General features: G+C 33.7%; 2 protein-coding genes across 2 annotated transcripts; one reads left to right on the plus strand and one right to left on the minus strand.

Moving 5' to 3' along the window:
• Positions 1-3,221: 3,221 nt before the first annotated feature.
• LOC132063306 (ADP-ribosylation factor 1) lies at positions 3,222-7,032 on the plus strand. The gene is made up of 7 exons (XM_059455788.1): positions 3,222-3,367; positions 4,280-4,439; positions 4,876-4,946; positions 6,182-6,301; positions 6,442-6,560; positions 6,660-6,741; positions 6,836-7,032. Exons 2-7 carry the CDS (start codon positions 4,292-4,294, stop codon positions 6,839-6,841), a joined length of 546 nt encoding a protein of 181 aa, XP_059311771.1. The 5' UTR covers positions 3,222-3,367; positions 4,280-4,291; the 3' UTR covers positions 6,842-7,032.
• Positions 7,033-7,807: 775 nt separating this feature from the next.
• LOC132063305 (galactinol synthase 1) lies at positions 7,808-10,418 on the minus strand. The gene is made up of 4 exons (XM_059455787.1): positions 9,926-10,418; positions 8,880-9,203; positions 8,663-8,797; positions 7,808-8,314 (listed from the first exon to the last, which is right to left on the minus strand). Exons 1-4 carry the CDS (start codon positions 10,241-10,243, stop codon positions 8,075-8,077), a joined length of 1,017 nt encoding a protein of 338 aa, XP_059311770.1. The 5' UTR covers positions 10,244-10,418; the 3' UTR covers positions 7,808-8,074.
• Positions 10,419-16,341: the final 5,923 nt, after the last annotated feature.

Below are 16,341 nucleotides of genomic sequence, written 5' to 3' on the forward strand. Positions count from 1 at the left end.
TTAATGACTTGCCAAAGATCGATATATAAAATTAACAGGAATTTCTTGTGAGGTGATAGAGAGGAGAAAAAGAGCACACTTTATCAATTGGGATACTGTTTATACGAGCTAAAGTAAAACTGCTATAGAAAGTGTAAAGAAGCAAATCTTACAAGCCTTATAAAATTAGGTTTCAGACGGGCTACTAACATTTTTTTTAAAAACTAAAGTGATTAGAAGCATCTTCAAAATCAAAATATATCAACTTGCTACCAAAGCAAAATGCATCCTATTTTTAAAAGAAGAATCTTCCAGAGGCTAAGGATGTTTTGCTTAACGAAGCAAAATGAATTTTAGGTCATGGCATATTGATAAACTTTTGGCTTAATTGGTAGCGAGGTGAAGACCCACTCATCGACAAATTACTGTGGACGTTGATCGAGTTGACATTTTTGTTAAAATAATTGACGTGTTATTGGATGGAGAATGGGATAACACATTTATAGCTCATTTCCTTGACTCATATGAAATAAATTATATATTATCTTATTTTATTTGTGATCATATTGTGTTTGTAAATACTCTATCGTGGAATGGAGCAAGTAATGACAAGTTTAGTATCAAATCGGCATATGATGTTACTTGTGATAATGATTTCACCCAAGTGACAAGAAATAGACTAATATATGAAAACTTCGCATTTATGAGAAGATCATACACTTCATATGGCTTGTAAGACATAATAGAATTATGTCAAATAAACTTAGATTTACTAAAAAAATTATTGAATCATCAAAATGTGAACGAAGTGATAGTGATGTGGATTATACTTCACATATTATCAGGATCTGAAATATGAAGCAATTTCATTTCGCTAAATGTTATTGATGCTATGAACTAAGCCAGTGACTGAATGACTTGACGATGTTATAAATGATGCATGTCAATTCTTTTGTAAGGCAATACTTATATTTTTAATTATATGACATAAATGAGCGAAATAGAAATCTAATTGAGAAGAAATGTCTACCTACTAAACTCATATGCAAATAAATTAGTGATTGTGAAATGAAAATTGCTGAAACATTTTCTAGTCAGTCTTCTGTATCCAAATAAATCAAATTAATAGCTTGATCTTCCCTTTGTGCAGGAAAGATAAAACTTAATACTGATGCCAGCGTCAAGACTCACATTGTAGATACTGTTTTTGGACGACTTTCTTGAGATGTTTATGAAAAATGAATGCTAGAATACTAGGATAAAATAAAGCCTACTTCAGACCCTATTACAGAATTATGGAGTATCAAATAAGGACTAAAGTTGGCTAAAGACATGAGAGACAAAGAAGTAGAAGTGGAAACTAGTTGCCTACATGTTGTCAAGTTTATCGAAGAGGAAGACATACAATATCATCCTTTTAATGCAATTATTGAAGATTGTAAATATCTGCTTGAAGTTAACAAGGCTACTATTAAACATATTTGGAGGGAGAGAAATAAATGTACAGACAACCTAGCAAATGAAGGTCACAGATACGAAGAAGATTTGCTAATCTGTGAAGATACACTCAAGAAAATGGAGTTTCTTCTCATCACTGCGTTAAGCTAGGGATGTGCATAGTTTAGGTAAACCTAAAATTCAAACCGAAATTTGAACATTTTGGACTTAAATTTTGAAATTTTCAAATTCTGGATTTGAATTCAGATTTAATTTTTAAGATTTTTCGATTTTGAATCGGATTTTGGTTTTGGAACTCCGGATTTTTGGATATCCGAAAACCAAATTTCTGATACTGTTTAGCCTACTATCCATTAAATATTAGTGCATTACCTATATGTCCAATCTAATAAGTCAAATATACCCTACCCATTACATATCAACCCACATATTCAAAAATATTACTAAGTTGCTTGTATGAATACTTTATTTATAGGATTGTTGTAGCAACAAGGAACTTATATTAAGGACATTTGGTAAGAATATTTTATTACTAAGTTTTATAGTTTCAGCTTACCGAGGACATGACCTTAGATAGGAGGGTATGCAGGACTCAGATTAGGGTAGAAGGCTAGTAGGTAGTCGCAGTTTTGATCTATAGTCTATTGTCCTTTGATTCTTGCTACTATATGTTGTTTCTTGTACTTCGATTATCTTATTTATCTGTGGTAGCTACTGCTTCCTTTTTTCAGACTGCTCTATCATGACTTATTCGCTTTCTTTAGTTTCGTTTTCATTTTGCTTTGAAACGTATTGTGCTTATCGACCTTTTCTCGTCGTGTTTGCTCTTGAGCCGGGGTCTTTCGGAAAATCTCCGTATATTCCGAGATCGGGGTAAAGTGCAACGACTACCCTCCCCAGGACCACATTGTGGGGGATTTCGCACAGGTATGTTGTTGTTGTTGTTGGTTGTTCATTTTGTTTGAAGAAGCAATTCAACTTATAAGCCGAACCGAAAATCCGAATTATCCAAATCAATTTATCCTAAACCGAACTTAAAAATTCCGATCCAATCCAATAGTATTTGGATCGTATTCAAATTACATTTTGCGAAACCCAAAAATCAAAATAATAATATGAAATATGCTAAACCCGATCCGGTCCGATCGATGAGCAGGCCTACTTTGAGCAATGCAATTTGTGAAAGATCTTAAGAAGTTTATTTAGAGCTTGTTTGGATGGGATTATAACTTATGACGTACAAGTGAAAAACTATAAGTTAGAAATTCTAACTTATGACTTTTGGCTTATGTTGTTATTTTGGCTTAAAAACAAGTATTTAAAAGAACTTTTTTTTATCTTACTTAAATACTACAAAAATGCTTAAAAGCTATTTTGATTTAAAAGTACCTAATAAGCCAATCCAAACATGCTCTTAGTCTTTTCCAATATACCAAAAGGAAAAAAAAGTGACACTAGTTAGTGGGGAAAATGTTGCAAATTACAGTGTAAGGGCTCGTTTGATATGAGGTATAAGGATAAATAATTCCGAAATTATATTTGAGATGAGTTTATCTCATGTTTGATTGGAATAAAATGCTATGATAAAATATTCCTGGATAGTAATATTATTTTATTTCTGTGAGAAGATAAAATAACTAATTTCAGAATAATTAATTCCAGAATATATTATCCTTATCATGAGATAACTTGTTTCAAACCAAACGGCCCCTAAGGGTCACAGGTGAAGGGAGAAGAGAAGCGCGTATAGCAGACAAGAAAAATAAAAAGACAAAAGTATATATTAGAAAATAGAAATATTTGCAATTAGCTGGATGACCTTATAAATCGTGGGGAGCTTGCTTCTATTTCTTCCTCTCCATTTACCACCGAAAACAAACAAGACAGCTCCCCAAGAGGACGAGATCTTCATTTCTCTCCTCTTTCTCTGGTATTTCCTTTTTCTTTTTCAATCTTCATTTTAATAAATCTACCTGTTTATCCTCTTGTAATTTGAATCTAAGAACAAATGCCTATAGTCCTAGATCCAACGACTCTGATTTGATTTATTGTCTTTTTCAACGGTGATCTAGATTCACCTTAGTCTCTTGATTGTTTACGTAATACGGATCGTGTTTTTTGTTCTTATTTGATTTTGTTAGTCGATCTGAAATCCTCCTAGTTTGATATCTGTGCCGTTGTTTTGATCTGATCGTGCATATCAACCGTTCATTCTTCTGTAAGATATAGTGGATTAATGAATTATCTGAAATCCTCCTAGTTTGATCTGATCGCCGGCTCATTCTCTATGTTAATTATTACGGTTGTTGACATTTTATATGATCTATGTATTTGTTGATTTTTACCTGTTATGTTATTACGGCGTCAGTAAGGATTATTTGACAGATCTTATGATCTTATTTTAATACTCCCTTTATTCCAAACCTATGTGGCACTTTTCGCTTTCCGAGATTCAAACAGCATGAACTTTAACCGATGTTTTAAGATGTATATTTTCATCAAATTGATATGAGAAAAGCTGCGACTTATAGTACTTTTCGTGTAGTTTTCAAATATATAAATTTTAATCTTAAAGTATTGAGTTAATCTAATCCAATTTAGTCAAATTGACTCGAGAAAAGCGATATGTGTTAATATATTGGGACGGAGGGAGTAATTTTTACCTCTTAGCGTCAGTAAATTATTTGACACATTTACTGTGATTGATGATACGGAGTATTTGATAGATCTTATGATCTTATTCTAATATCTATTTGTTTATTACTATTGTGTTACAACTGATAAAGATGTATACTTCCTTAACTCTGCTACCTAGTCGTTTAAAATGTTGTGAAATGTGCAGAAAAATTCAAAGATGGGGCTGTCTTTTGGCAAGCTTTTCAGTCGGCTTTTTGCCAAGAAAGAGATGCGCATACTGATGGTGGGTCTTGATGCTGCTGGTAAAACAACCATTTTATACAAACTCAAACTGGGAGAGATTGTCACCACCATCCCTACCATTGGTATGCTACTAACATTTGTGTTCTCATTTTGAGAAGTTCTGTATGAGGGCATTCAAGTTTTCTTTAATTGGCTTAACAATTTATTCTATTTTTAATTTCTTGTACAAAAGGATTGCGCGGTGAATGCAATTTACTGTTTTTGTTGTCTTTCCAATCAACTGTAGCGTCAAATGGCTTTTCATTAATGCAATTCACCAGAATCTGTATTTAGTTCTTTGGTTTATTCGTTATGTGGTCTTTGTAATCTATTCAATCAATCAGTGGCTTTAAGATGCCTTTTCATTCTATAATACTCGTCCCGCCAAAAGAAAGATGGTTTTCATTCTATAATCTATTTTTTCTTAATTTTTATTTGCTTATTTCTTATGAATATGCACCACAATTCTTGTTATTGTTTTTACACTTGTTATTGAATGCCAGCTACCATACATTTCAGGTTTCAATGTGGAGACAGTGGAATATAAGAACATTAGCTTTACAGTTTGGGATGTCGGGGGTCAGGACAAGGTATGTGTTCTGGAAAACTTTCAGCATTCCCCATCCTTTGGTTTCTTGTGAAAACAGTAGAGAAAACTTAATCAACTTACTTCAAATAAGTTGTTACCAGGCTATGCTGTTGTTAAACTTAATTAAGGCATTGGAATCGAACCAAGGTTAATCAATCACTTTGTTTGGATTGGCCATTCGTGGTAGGAATTTGATGCTTTAGGAATAGGGGAAAATGAGCTGAGCAAGCTTGCTGACTTGTTGGGTTGGCTCTGATTAAACTTATTCAAATTGTTAATGTTCAAGATCCACAAATTCCTTTCTGATTAAGCGAATTGCTTAAAGAAAGTATTGCTTTTGGTTTCATTTTGTGCCGATTAAATCTACTTGTAAAAATTTCAACCTCCCTAACTCAGGACTTTTGCTTCAACCTCGAGCTATGGAAGTTAAGGCTTGGTTCGTCTCAAGGCAAGCTAAAGCTTTGGCCAAATGCATGAGTCGAGCTGAGCATACCATACAAAAGCTTGCCTCAGCTAAGCTCGTTTAATCCCCTAGTGAGGAGTGTCAAAAAATACAGTCTAGTTAAAGGCTTAACAAACCTCTCCTCTTTGTTGAAGATCCATATCTTTATTTGGTCATCACTAATTTCAACAAGTTCATTACTTCATTTTCTAAGAATATGCATTGCAGACCTAGAGGTGGCAAGTGATCCCATTAAAGTACAATGCATTCTTAACTGAAGAAACTATACCTTTTCTTTTTGTTACCTTATTGAAGGAGCAGTCTTATAAGTATGAGTTCTGATAATCTTCTTTGTTTGTTAAACAATTCATCAAAGCACCAACGGAAGCAGCATTCTTTCAACCTCACGCCACCATTACAGCCCCCCCCCCCCTCTCCCGGCGCCCCCCCCAAAAAAAAAAAAAAAGAAAAGAAAAAGGATCCTTACATTACTCAAAGGAAAAACAAGAATTATCTGACTCTTAAGAATATATAGGGTATAGTTAAAATTGAAAGATATATATAAATTTCTGATAACGAGGAGGTGGAAGAAAGAATTAGGACCTTTATGAGTAATATACTAACCGAAAGAAGAGAATTTTGTGCCAATCAACTAGGTTTGATGTCTTTTGGCTTGCAATTGTCATTGTGATTCTTACTAAAAGTAACACCCAGATTCAAATAGATTTAAGGATAAATTTAACATATGGGAGGTTTAGGAAGGTACTAATGAGAATTGTCTATGTGATCTGCAGATTCGTCCTTTGTGGAGACACTACTTCCAAAACACCCAGGGACTTATCTTTGTTGTTGATAGCAACGACAGAGATCGTGTAGTTGAAGCTAGAGATGAGCTTCACAGGATGTTGAATGAGGTATATTGCAACTTTTAAGTCTTCTGATTTTGATGTCAGTATTTCCCCAGTATGGGGGGTTAGCAAATTTGTGCTTGGTTCCTCCCTATTCGAAGAAACTAAAAGGAGACTCAATTCTAATATTGTCCTCACCTTCACAGGATGAATTGAGGGATGCTGTTCTGCTAGTGTTTGCTAACAAGCAAGATCTTCCAAATGCTATGAACGCAGCAGAGATAACTGACAAGCTTGGTCTCCATTCTCTCCGCCAGCGTCACTGGTATACTAACTCAGCTATGTTAGCTTCGCGTCCCCCAACCCCCACCCTCACAGAGTTTTGGGAGCTGATGGATTAACGGTTGATTGCATCTCTACGCAGGTACATCCAGAGCACTTGCGCGACTTCTGGTGAAGGTCTGTACGAAGGGCTAGATTGGCTGTCAAACAACATAGCAAATAAGGTTAGTGTGAGATGTTCAACTTCATATCGTCATCCCAGGTAATCACATACAGTATTGATTTTAACTCCATGTTATTGCCTATTCCAATTTGCAGGCATAGAGACTAAGCATCTTTGGACTCTGGATTATGGAGTAGTGAGACTCTCACAGAATAGGCTTTGTCAATTACTTGTAAACGGTTCATTTGTTATCTTTCTTTTGTCCAAGGTTTTCTTTTTCAAGGATTCCTTACTATGTTTACTGCAGTGTCAAAATAAATTTTGAATTTAATCATCTTAGTGGTTATTAATTTGTCTCTGGATCCGTAGCTCTATTCTGTTGGGTGGATGCTCTGGTTGTAACCTTCTTGGTTGGGAAGGATAGGGGACCAACTCCAAGTATTCATTAGCTACATCTTCGATTGATATCCCGTGTCGTATATTCAAGGGCTTTTTATGTTCAATATATGCGAAATTAAGGCATATATCTTTTTTTAATTACTCTTAGTTAATGTTCATACCAGCGGAACCATGTCAGAGGACAATTTAAAAGACCAACATCAGCTTTTCACTGGTAACACAAAGAAAAAGAAGGAAAACCAACTAAGGGTATTGGCAAAGAAAAAAGGACCGGAATCATTAACAGTATGGTTAAAAACCAATATTGTAATGAAAATGTGTTCCAGGAGTGTTTCACTTTGATCTAAGTTATCTCTTTACAGTGTTTTGCGTGTTTCATATTTCATTAGCCGACTTTTGATTACGGTTACGTAGCCAAATTATTCTCCATTTTCGGTGCTATGCTTTTAGAAGTTTAGCTGGTCCGGTTCTGGACATGCAGTCTGTAATAGAACGTCTCACATTCGGTTGAAAGATTGAACTATTATTTCTTTACATCTTATCTACTCATTAAGTTAATTTTGGGTTGAAACAAGATTCATAGTCAATTTCATTTACAAACATACAGATATATTGCCGAGGTTACTTATTAGAATCCTAGTGCAGTTTATCAAAATTTCCACATTAGCCGTAAGAGAAAAGGAAAAAAGATATAAGGGAGACTTAAAATGGTGAATGAAAGCTGCAAGTTGCAACGAAGAACCAAACCATACTTTAGTACATCTAAAATACTATACATTACTTTGTGCACCTGCTCACACATTTCAATTCAAATACAACGAAATCGGAAGTGACAAACAAATCATCCACAACTTCATTTGCCTAAAAGAACCTCTGCAAATCTATCAACAAAACTTCAACCATTTGTCCGTTCACCCTGTCATTTGAAAATGCAAGGACCTCTGGGGCTTGGGACATTGACCTAATATACTGCCATGTGGCTAAGTACAATAAAATTAAGCAGCGGAAGGAGTAGTCACGTATGTGACTGCACCAGCCTGTGACATAGCAGCAGCAATCAATGGTTGCAGCTGGTTCACTGCTCCTGCATCAGCTATCACCTGGTTCACAGCAACCGGTTTCTTGTAATCCAATGAATCGTCGCTGTAAATGTCCCACCATTTCTTTACCAGTAATTTTATGTCCTCCCTCTGCATGTTCTCTTCTTTCCCTGTATACCTCCATGGCTTTGATCCCTGCTCCAATATCATCAAAAAATCAGCACTTATGCTCCCCTTTTTCATGCACTCCGTCGGTCTTATATTATGTGTGTCTTAGTTAGACTGAATACAGGATCCCAAACGATGAAAATAAAGAACTTTTGAATCTTTCTTAAACTAAACATGTGTCTATTGTACCAGAACACTTTTTGAATCTTGTAGTCTTAAAAAGACTAAAACAAAAAATAAGACAAAAATTGAAATAGAGGATTACTAAATACTTACTCCCTCTGTTCCCATATTAATGATTCATGTAGGTAACTTTCTATTTTAATCTGTCCCAAAAAGAAATATCAACTTTCTACATTTAGTTGAGTAACTCACCGCTGCACAATAGTGTACAACTTTGACTTTATCCAGCTCAACATTCTCGGGGTGACGCCATAACATTGCTAGAACAAGATTGTACACTAGAGGTATTGGTCTGTAGATGTTCTTGAAATACATATTTAAGAAGTCCTGCCATTCATATTCATATAATCAATCAATTGCCTTAGCTTGACCAATGAAAACAGATAATAAGATCAACAAAGGTATTTACCTGCTCTGCAAAAGGAGTAGAAGGGGTGATTTGAAGAGTCTTTAGTAGGTCTTCATAAATATGAAGACTGGGCTCAAACACAAACATGCCAGCGTTGAAATAAAGGGATGGCGGCTGACCCAACTCCTCAGTAGGCCACTTAACCTTGTCCGGACACTGCTGGCAGTAGCCGATTTTATATTGAGGCGTGTGACTCCATGTTTTCTCACAGAAACAGTCCATTACTGCGTAGAAATATCCATCTGGCAATTCAAACAAATGATCAATGTTGTCATACACCTGAATGTCACCGTCCAGGTATATCATCTTCTTGTATTCCACAAACTGCATCCACGTAATGTACAATACACTATATCAATACACTATATTTGATGCACAGATCTCCAATGTCAATAACCTTTAGTTAATTAACTACACCTAAAACAATACCAAGTTAAAATAAATCTGTGCCTTTAAACACCTATTTGATGCAAAAATCTCATGTCAGGATAAAAAAATAGACCAATAAAATTAAGCTATGTCATGTTACCTGTGTCCAAAAAAAATAATAAATCATGTCATTGATTTTAAAATTAATTTAAATAATTTTAAAAAATCTCCAATGGAGCATTTACAAAACTCCAAAATTTGGCTTCCGACAATCTATTTTTTTTTTAAAGAGAATTAGGTGTATTTTTTTAATTATTTAAATAAATTTTTACACATTAATTTTTAACAAAAACTTTAAAAAAGTTAATTACATATTCGATGATTCGACATGATTGTGATAAGCTTACGCTTTATCTTATTTTTGAGGTTCAGATAATTGAGAGTCCTCTATGACTTTGGCATATGATAATCGGTAGATGCATGGTACCATGACTTTGGCATATGATAATCGGTAGATGCATGGTACCATGTCCACCCCTATTAATGGGTCATCCACGAGTATAACGGGACGTAGCAACAGTAAAAATGTGACATATCCCATGGTCCACCCACGTGTGACGACAAATGTGAAAGCAATACTAGAAACATGATACGTGTCAAAAAAGGGGTCCACTTACCTCCCAAATACGAAGCTTAGAGTAGTTGATGACATAATAAGCCATAGCAAATTGAGTTTGGTTGTCAGGTGGGTAAACAGGCTCAATCTCCCTTACTATACAGCCTTGCGCCTCCAGTATACGGCGGTGCTCCGGCGGTACATCCGGTAGAACCGCCACCACAAGCGGATACGCTGATTTGACCTTTCTTAAACCCTTTGCTAACCCAACCACACCCTTAACATAGTCACCATTACCAGCTAAAAACGTTACGTAGGCCCTATCATTAATTACTGGTTTCACCATTTTGTCACCTACACTCACAATTGACGGAGCCATGCTAATTGAGGAGGTTAATGGATTTTTTAGTTGTAGATAATGGAGAAAATTTAATTGTTAATTTGGTCTCAGTGGACTGAATTGAAGAAAATGTTATGGGGAAGTGGTGTGATATATAGAGGTGAAGTGAAAAGAGAGCAGGTGGATTAGAAGTAACGCAAGGGTACTTGGTTTCTCATGATTATTTGATTGTGGCCTACCACGTGTTAAATAAGGCTGAGATTGAAGTTGCGGGGAAGGCTCTGGAACTGGGGATTATGCTTGTAATTAATTACTAGTAGTTACTCCCTCCGCATAAAAAAAAAAAATGATATCTACTTAGCCATTTGTACATCTTTTAAAAAAATATTAACTTTTAAATAAAAATAAATAATTTGATCAAATTACTTCTAATTAAATCAGTATTAAAATTTAATCCCATAATACTTAATAGAAATAATTCTGAAAAAATAAAATTAATTTTTTTAATTTGATAAGTGAACATTCTTTTTGATAAAAAATTAAATGGACACTCATTTTGATCCGAAAATAGTATTTAATTAGAGAATTGTTGCATGGGAATTTGGGATGAATCATGAACGGAAGACCCTGGAAGAAACCAGTCCTGCCCCGAGTTAAGTGGAGAGACCTAATAATGTCCGTATTTTGACCTTTTTTTTGTGCGGATTGCCCTTCAAACGCACTGCCCTTTAATTTTTGTCCCTTAAATTGTCTGTCTTTAATTTTTTTTAGCGGTTAAAAATATTTTAAGATTTTAGGTTTGAATTTTCGCTCAATAAAAAAAAGAACAAGATTTTCACAAGACAAGACTTTTCGTGAAACCTCAATCTTAATGTCTAACATTTGTCCCAAAATTAAGTTTATTTGGATAAAAGTTAGATCTGAAGGCAGAGATTTACTTTAAGACCTAATTTTAATCTGCCTTAAAGCCTAACTTTTACCTGAATAGACCTAATTTTAAATAAAAGTTAAACTTTAAGGCAAAATTTATCTTAATGCCTAATTTTAGATAAAAATTTACCTTAAGGCAAATCTCTATACCGAATAGACCTAATTTTGTTACGAAACTCTATCTTGTAATTTTTTTATTTTAATTGAATTGAGATTCAAATTCAAAATCTCGAGATATTAGGCGAAAAGCGAAAATTTAAAAACTAGCAATTTCAGGGCCAAAAATTAAAGACCACCCCCAAATAAAGGGAATCGTGCAAATTGCCTATTTTGACTTCATGTTTGATAGAGCAAAATCAGCTTATCAGAAGTGATTATAAAAAAGGAAAACTTACCCAAGTGACTACACTTTGATTTGTTTTTTTTTTTAGACATAGCTACGCTTTTGCTAATTATATTTTGTAGCTACAATATCATGTATTCAAATTCGATTGTATTTCAATTTGGCTGTATTTCGCTATATTCATTCGGAGCTACTTTTATACTGCATCAACTTATTGTATTTAAATTCTGTTGTATTCAAACAATATAAGTGCAAAAAAAAAAAAAAATAGAGATATTCAGCTGAGCCGGCCAGATCCATGACAGTAGCAGCAACGACGAAACACGCCAGGAAAACCACATTGAACTCCGGCGAATCAACTGAGGGCGGCGTGGAGGAGGAAGAGGTGAAGGCGCCGGCTAGATCGATAACGCCACCGCCGCCATCCGCCACAACAACACCACTACCACTACTTCTCCTCTCCTCTTTGTCACTCCCACACCAACAGCACCACCGTCGCCGACCCTCTCCGTCGATAGCGGTGGTGGAGCTCACCTCTGACGAGTCATCAGAGCAGCAAAGATATAACCAGCAAATCCAAAGCCATCAAGTCAGATCTGGTGGAGAAAGTAGACTGCTTTTTTGTTTTCTCAATGTACTTTTTTCTCTAATGTAGTATCTTTTTTAAATATATGTTATAGCTATGCTCAGTAATTATTTACATAGTAAGTATTAGCTATAGCAAATGATTAATTTAAATTATAGTTATTATAAGTAATTACCTTTTAAATGTTATTTACACTGTGTAAATTTCCCTTTAAAAAAAGTATAGAAGCAGTGGCTTTTAAAGTGTTTGACTAACCAATTTGAAAAACACTTTTAAGTAACAAATAATGTTTGACCAGGTTTTTTAAAGTGCTTGTGTATTTTCTCAATAAAAATAGTTTAAGAAAAACTACACTTTTTAACTTTTGAAAAATAGTTTCTGCTACCCTCTAAAAACATTTATTTTCTCCTAAAAGTTTGGTCAAACACCTTCTTTTTTAAAAAAAGAAAAATAATAATAATAATAATAATAATAATAATCACTTTTGAGTTGCCTAAGCTTGACCAAACGGGCTATTATTCCCAGTGCTTAAGTATGACGATCAAATTATTTGTGTAAACTCGAATATAAAAGTTTCATTTCTAAGAAATGATGTATGTAACATTTAGAACTTATATAGACAGCAACTACTTGTCATACTAATAATTAAAATAGTTTAAAATGTATGAGAAAAAATAAAAATTATTCCTTTGACTCCCAAATTATAGTTGTGGCACATAAACTGGATAAACTTAGATATAAATAACTAATACAAACAAATACTACACTATAGTTTAAGTACTATAAATAAAAGGTACCTAAGTCATAGTATGAGGCTTAAGGATCAGGAGATTTATTAGTTGTCGATAAATCCATTAAAGTATCAAGTTGTTTGAGAGTAATTATAATCTCTTTATATGAGTTTACACAATTTTTACTTCATAGGAGTAATAAACTAGTACCTTTTTGGATTGATTTAGTCACCTCTTGTGGACAAATTGAGATTAGATAGTATCCGTCATACCAACTTCAAAGAAATATTGATGTAAAAGTAACAAATAATAGAAGGTAAGGTAAGTGTGTGCAAGTTTTAGAAATTAATCGATTTTATCAAACAAACTATGCATTTACCGCTATTATTCAAATTATAAAACCTCATAACATTGAAAATTTTACAGGATGTTGAATGAATCAACCATTAAAGTAAGGTAACCAAAGCATTTGAATGGCAAATTAATATGCAAATTTTAGAGCATAACAGAAATCTTTGGCACCGGCCCCCTGTGATTTGATTTCATACTCCGTTCCATTGTCTTAGTTTGACTAAGCAAGGAGTTTAAGAAATAAAGAGTGAGTTATAAATCTTGTGGTCTTAAATTAAAGATATGTATACTGTACTAGTCATTTGCACGATTACCCTTCAAAGACACTGGTCTTTAATTTTTGCCCCTCAAATTGGTGGTCTTTAATTTTTGTTCTTCGCCTAATACCATGAGGTTTGGGGTTCGAACCTTGGCTCAGTAAAAAAAAAAAAAAAAAATCACAAGGCAAAGTTTTGTAGCAAAGTTAAGCCTCAGGCAGAGTTTGAATGAAAAACTCTATTTCAGGCAAACTTTTAAACTCTACCTCAGGCATGCATAACTTTGCTTTGCGAATCCAAACCTCTGCCTTGCGATTTTTTTTTTTAACTGAGCTGGAGTTCGAACCCAGAACCTCGGGGTATTAAGTGAAGGCAAAAATTAAAGACCACCAATTTGAGGGGGGAAAATTAAAGACCAGTGACTTTGAAGGGCAATTCGCACAAAAGAATGAAATATCTTTTAATCTTGTGGTTTTCAGGATACCAAAGTATCCTTAACCTAAATGACCCAAAAAAAGTGAAAATGAACCCAATACTCCAAGAAAAAAAAAAGTGATACCAAAGTACCCTTAACGCAGTAATTTAATGCTTTTTTTTTTTTGGCTAATCACTATCTTTCTTTTAAATTTTCACACTTTTTCTGTACTTTGACCATAGATTAATCATGCTTCGAGACTCCAGAACTTCAATATTTTATATAGAACCCAATTTTTTTTTGTGCGATTAATAATATAGGCTCAATATATCAAGGATACGCAAAACTTCGGGTCGTCGTTTTAGTGGTTGAAAAGTGGTCGAAGTAAGTTCTTGTTTGAAATCTTGTTATCAATAGCTTGTTATCAATAGCTTTAAGTTGTTTTTATTTTTATTTTTTAGGGTTTAGATTTAAGAGTGTTATTTTTTAATTAATGTGTAATTTTATTTCGAATATTTTGCGATTTTTCTATAGTTAATTTAGGATGTCACACAAGTTAGTTATAAACAGTAACAAAGAGTAAAATAAATTCTACCATTAAGAAATATATACGCAAAAAATATACTAATATATACGCAAAAAATATACTTAAACTATTTATTAATTGTTTATTCTATGCTAATTTGTTAATTAGAAAATTAATCTCTTATTATTTGTTAATTATGTAATTGCTAATTTGTTCATTCAAATTGTTTATCATATGGTAATTGTTAATGTGCTAAGTAGTTATCTAATTTATGTGTTAATTATTTAATTAATGATTAATTAGTTAGTTAATATAAATTTTTGTTAAATGAATTAGTTCGTTATTACTTTAATTATAGTTAGAAGAATAATTAGTTAGCGATTGTTAATTATGAATTAATTAGTTAGTTAATATATAACATAATTTTTACAATTATAAAATGAATAACAAACGAAAAACTAAATTCCGTCGATATACCGGTTTGATTTTTAACAAACGTTAATATATTCAATATAATTTTTTTTTAATTTTATTGAATAATTATATTGACAGGACACCGCTCCAGCTTCAGCCTCTCAGCATCCCGTTCATGAGACTACTTCAGATTCTGCATCAGACCCACCTCAGGGGCCCTTTCAGGAGCTTACTCATGCACCCGTTGATACACAGGTTTGATTTTTAACAAACGTTAATGTATTCAATATAAATTAAATTAATGCTAATTTTTATATGTTTTTTCACGTTCACCATTTGACGCCTGTGGTCCCGTATCCCGATGAGGATGATTATGTTGCGTTCCCGTCTCCCGATGAGAATGAGCCCATCTGACCGGATGTTCTGAGCGTACTAACGGTACGCAATCCCAAGAAGAAGCACTTTATCGTCAAGAGCGCAAAGAAGGAAAGGGCGGATGATCATGATGAAGAGCGTCCTGTTATTAAGAGGAGAAAGGGGGGCAGGGATAATGACGAGAGTGGTGGAGATCGTATATGCCTTAGGCTTCATGGTATTCTAAAGTCTACTACATGTGGGACCGATTGATGATTGTCTATATGTAATAAGTTGTATAGTTTAAGTAAATATTAAGTATATTTTTTGCGTATCTATTTCTTAATGATAAATTTATTTTACTCTTTGTTATAGTTTATAACTAACTCGTGTCACCTCCTAAATTAATTATTAAAAAATTGCAACATAATCGAAATAAATTTACGCATTAACTAAAAATAACACGCTTAAATCTAAACCCTAAAAAATAAAAATAAAAAACTTAAAGGTAATGATAACAAGGTTTCAAACAAAACTTACTTCGAGCACTTCTCAACCACTGAAACGACGACCCGAAGTTTTGCGTATCCTTGATGTATTCATTAATCGCACAAAAATAAATCAGTTCTATCTAAAATATTGAAGTTCCGGAGTTTCGAAGCATGATCAATCTATGGCCAAAGTACGGAAAAAGTGTGAAAATTTAAAAGAAAGAGTGAAATTAACCAAAAAAAAAAAGAAAAAAGAATAACGCTATAATTTACTGCGTTAATGGACTTAACTGAGCCGTCACACTTAAGTCCAACAACACAAGAATTACTTCGTTAATGGTAACTTTGGTATCACTTTTTCTTGGGGTATTTTGATTCATTTTCACTTTTTTTTTTTTTTTTTTGGGTCATTTAGGTTCCGGACTCCTTATCATGTATGATGAATTATCAACTTATTAAAAATAAAAAATGGAGGGAGTATTCGTTATGATCTCTCGTCATTCTCCAACAAAAGACTTTCTCATAATTGGCTTCAAAACCCTCGCGCCTTCCAAAGAATCAAGCATGGCATTGGTCCAACTGTGACACTTATATTGGCTTTATTTTTTTAAGGCCTCTGGACTCTGGAGCCAATTGGTTCCACCATTGAAAGTGACTAGATTCTAATATGATAATTTGGTGAAATTTCCATTCAATGTGTGTTATTGTGTACCATTAACTTAGTAGTAGTCTTTAAGCA

This window comes from Lycium ferocissimum, chromosome 7 (genome assembly GCF_029784015.1).
Source record: "Lycium ferocissimum isolate CSIRO_LF1 chromosome 7, AGI_CSIRO_Lferr_CH_V1, whole genome shotgun sequence".
NCBI lineage: Eukaryota > Viridiplantae > Streptophyta > Magnoliopsida > Solanales > Solanaceae > Lycium > Lycium ferocissimum.

Excerpts from the sequence above, each read along its gene's own strand:
- LOC132063305 (XM_059455787.1), bottom strand. The coding sequence starts at position 10,243 with ATGGCTCCGTCAATTGTGAGTGTAGGTGACAAAATGGTGAAACCAGTA. Across the intron at positions 9,204-9,925 it reads CTAAGCTTCGTATTTGGGAG|TTTGTGGAATACAAGAAGAT; the intron begins GTAAGTGGACCC and ends ACGTGGATGCAG. Across the intron at positions 8,798-8,879 it reads CTACTCCTTTTGCAGAGCAG|GACTTCTTAAATATGTATTT; the intron begins GTAAATACCTTT and ends TATGAATGGCAG.
- LOC132063306 (XM_059455788.1), top strand. The coding sequence starts at position 4,292 with ATGGGGCTGTCTTTTGGCAAGCTTTTCAGTCGGCTTTTTGCCAAGAAA. Across the intron at positions 4,440-4,875 it reads CACCACCATCCCTACCATTG|GTTTCAATGTGGAGACAGTG; the intron begins GTATGCTACTAA and ends CATACATTTCAG. Across the intron at positions 6,561-6,659 it reads TCTCTCCGCCAGCGTCACTG|GTACATCCAGAGCACTTGCG; the intron begins GTATACTAACTC and ends ATCTCTACGCAG.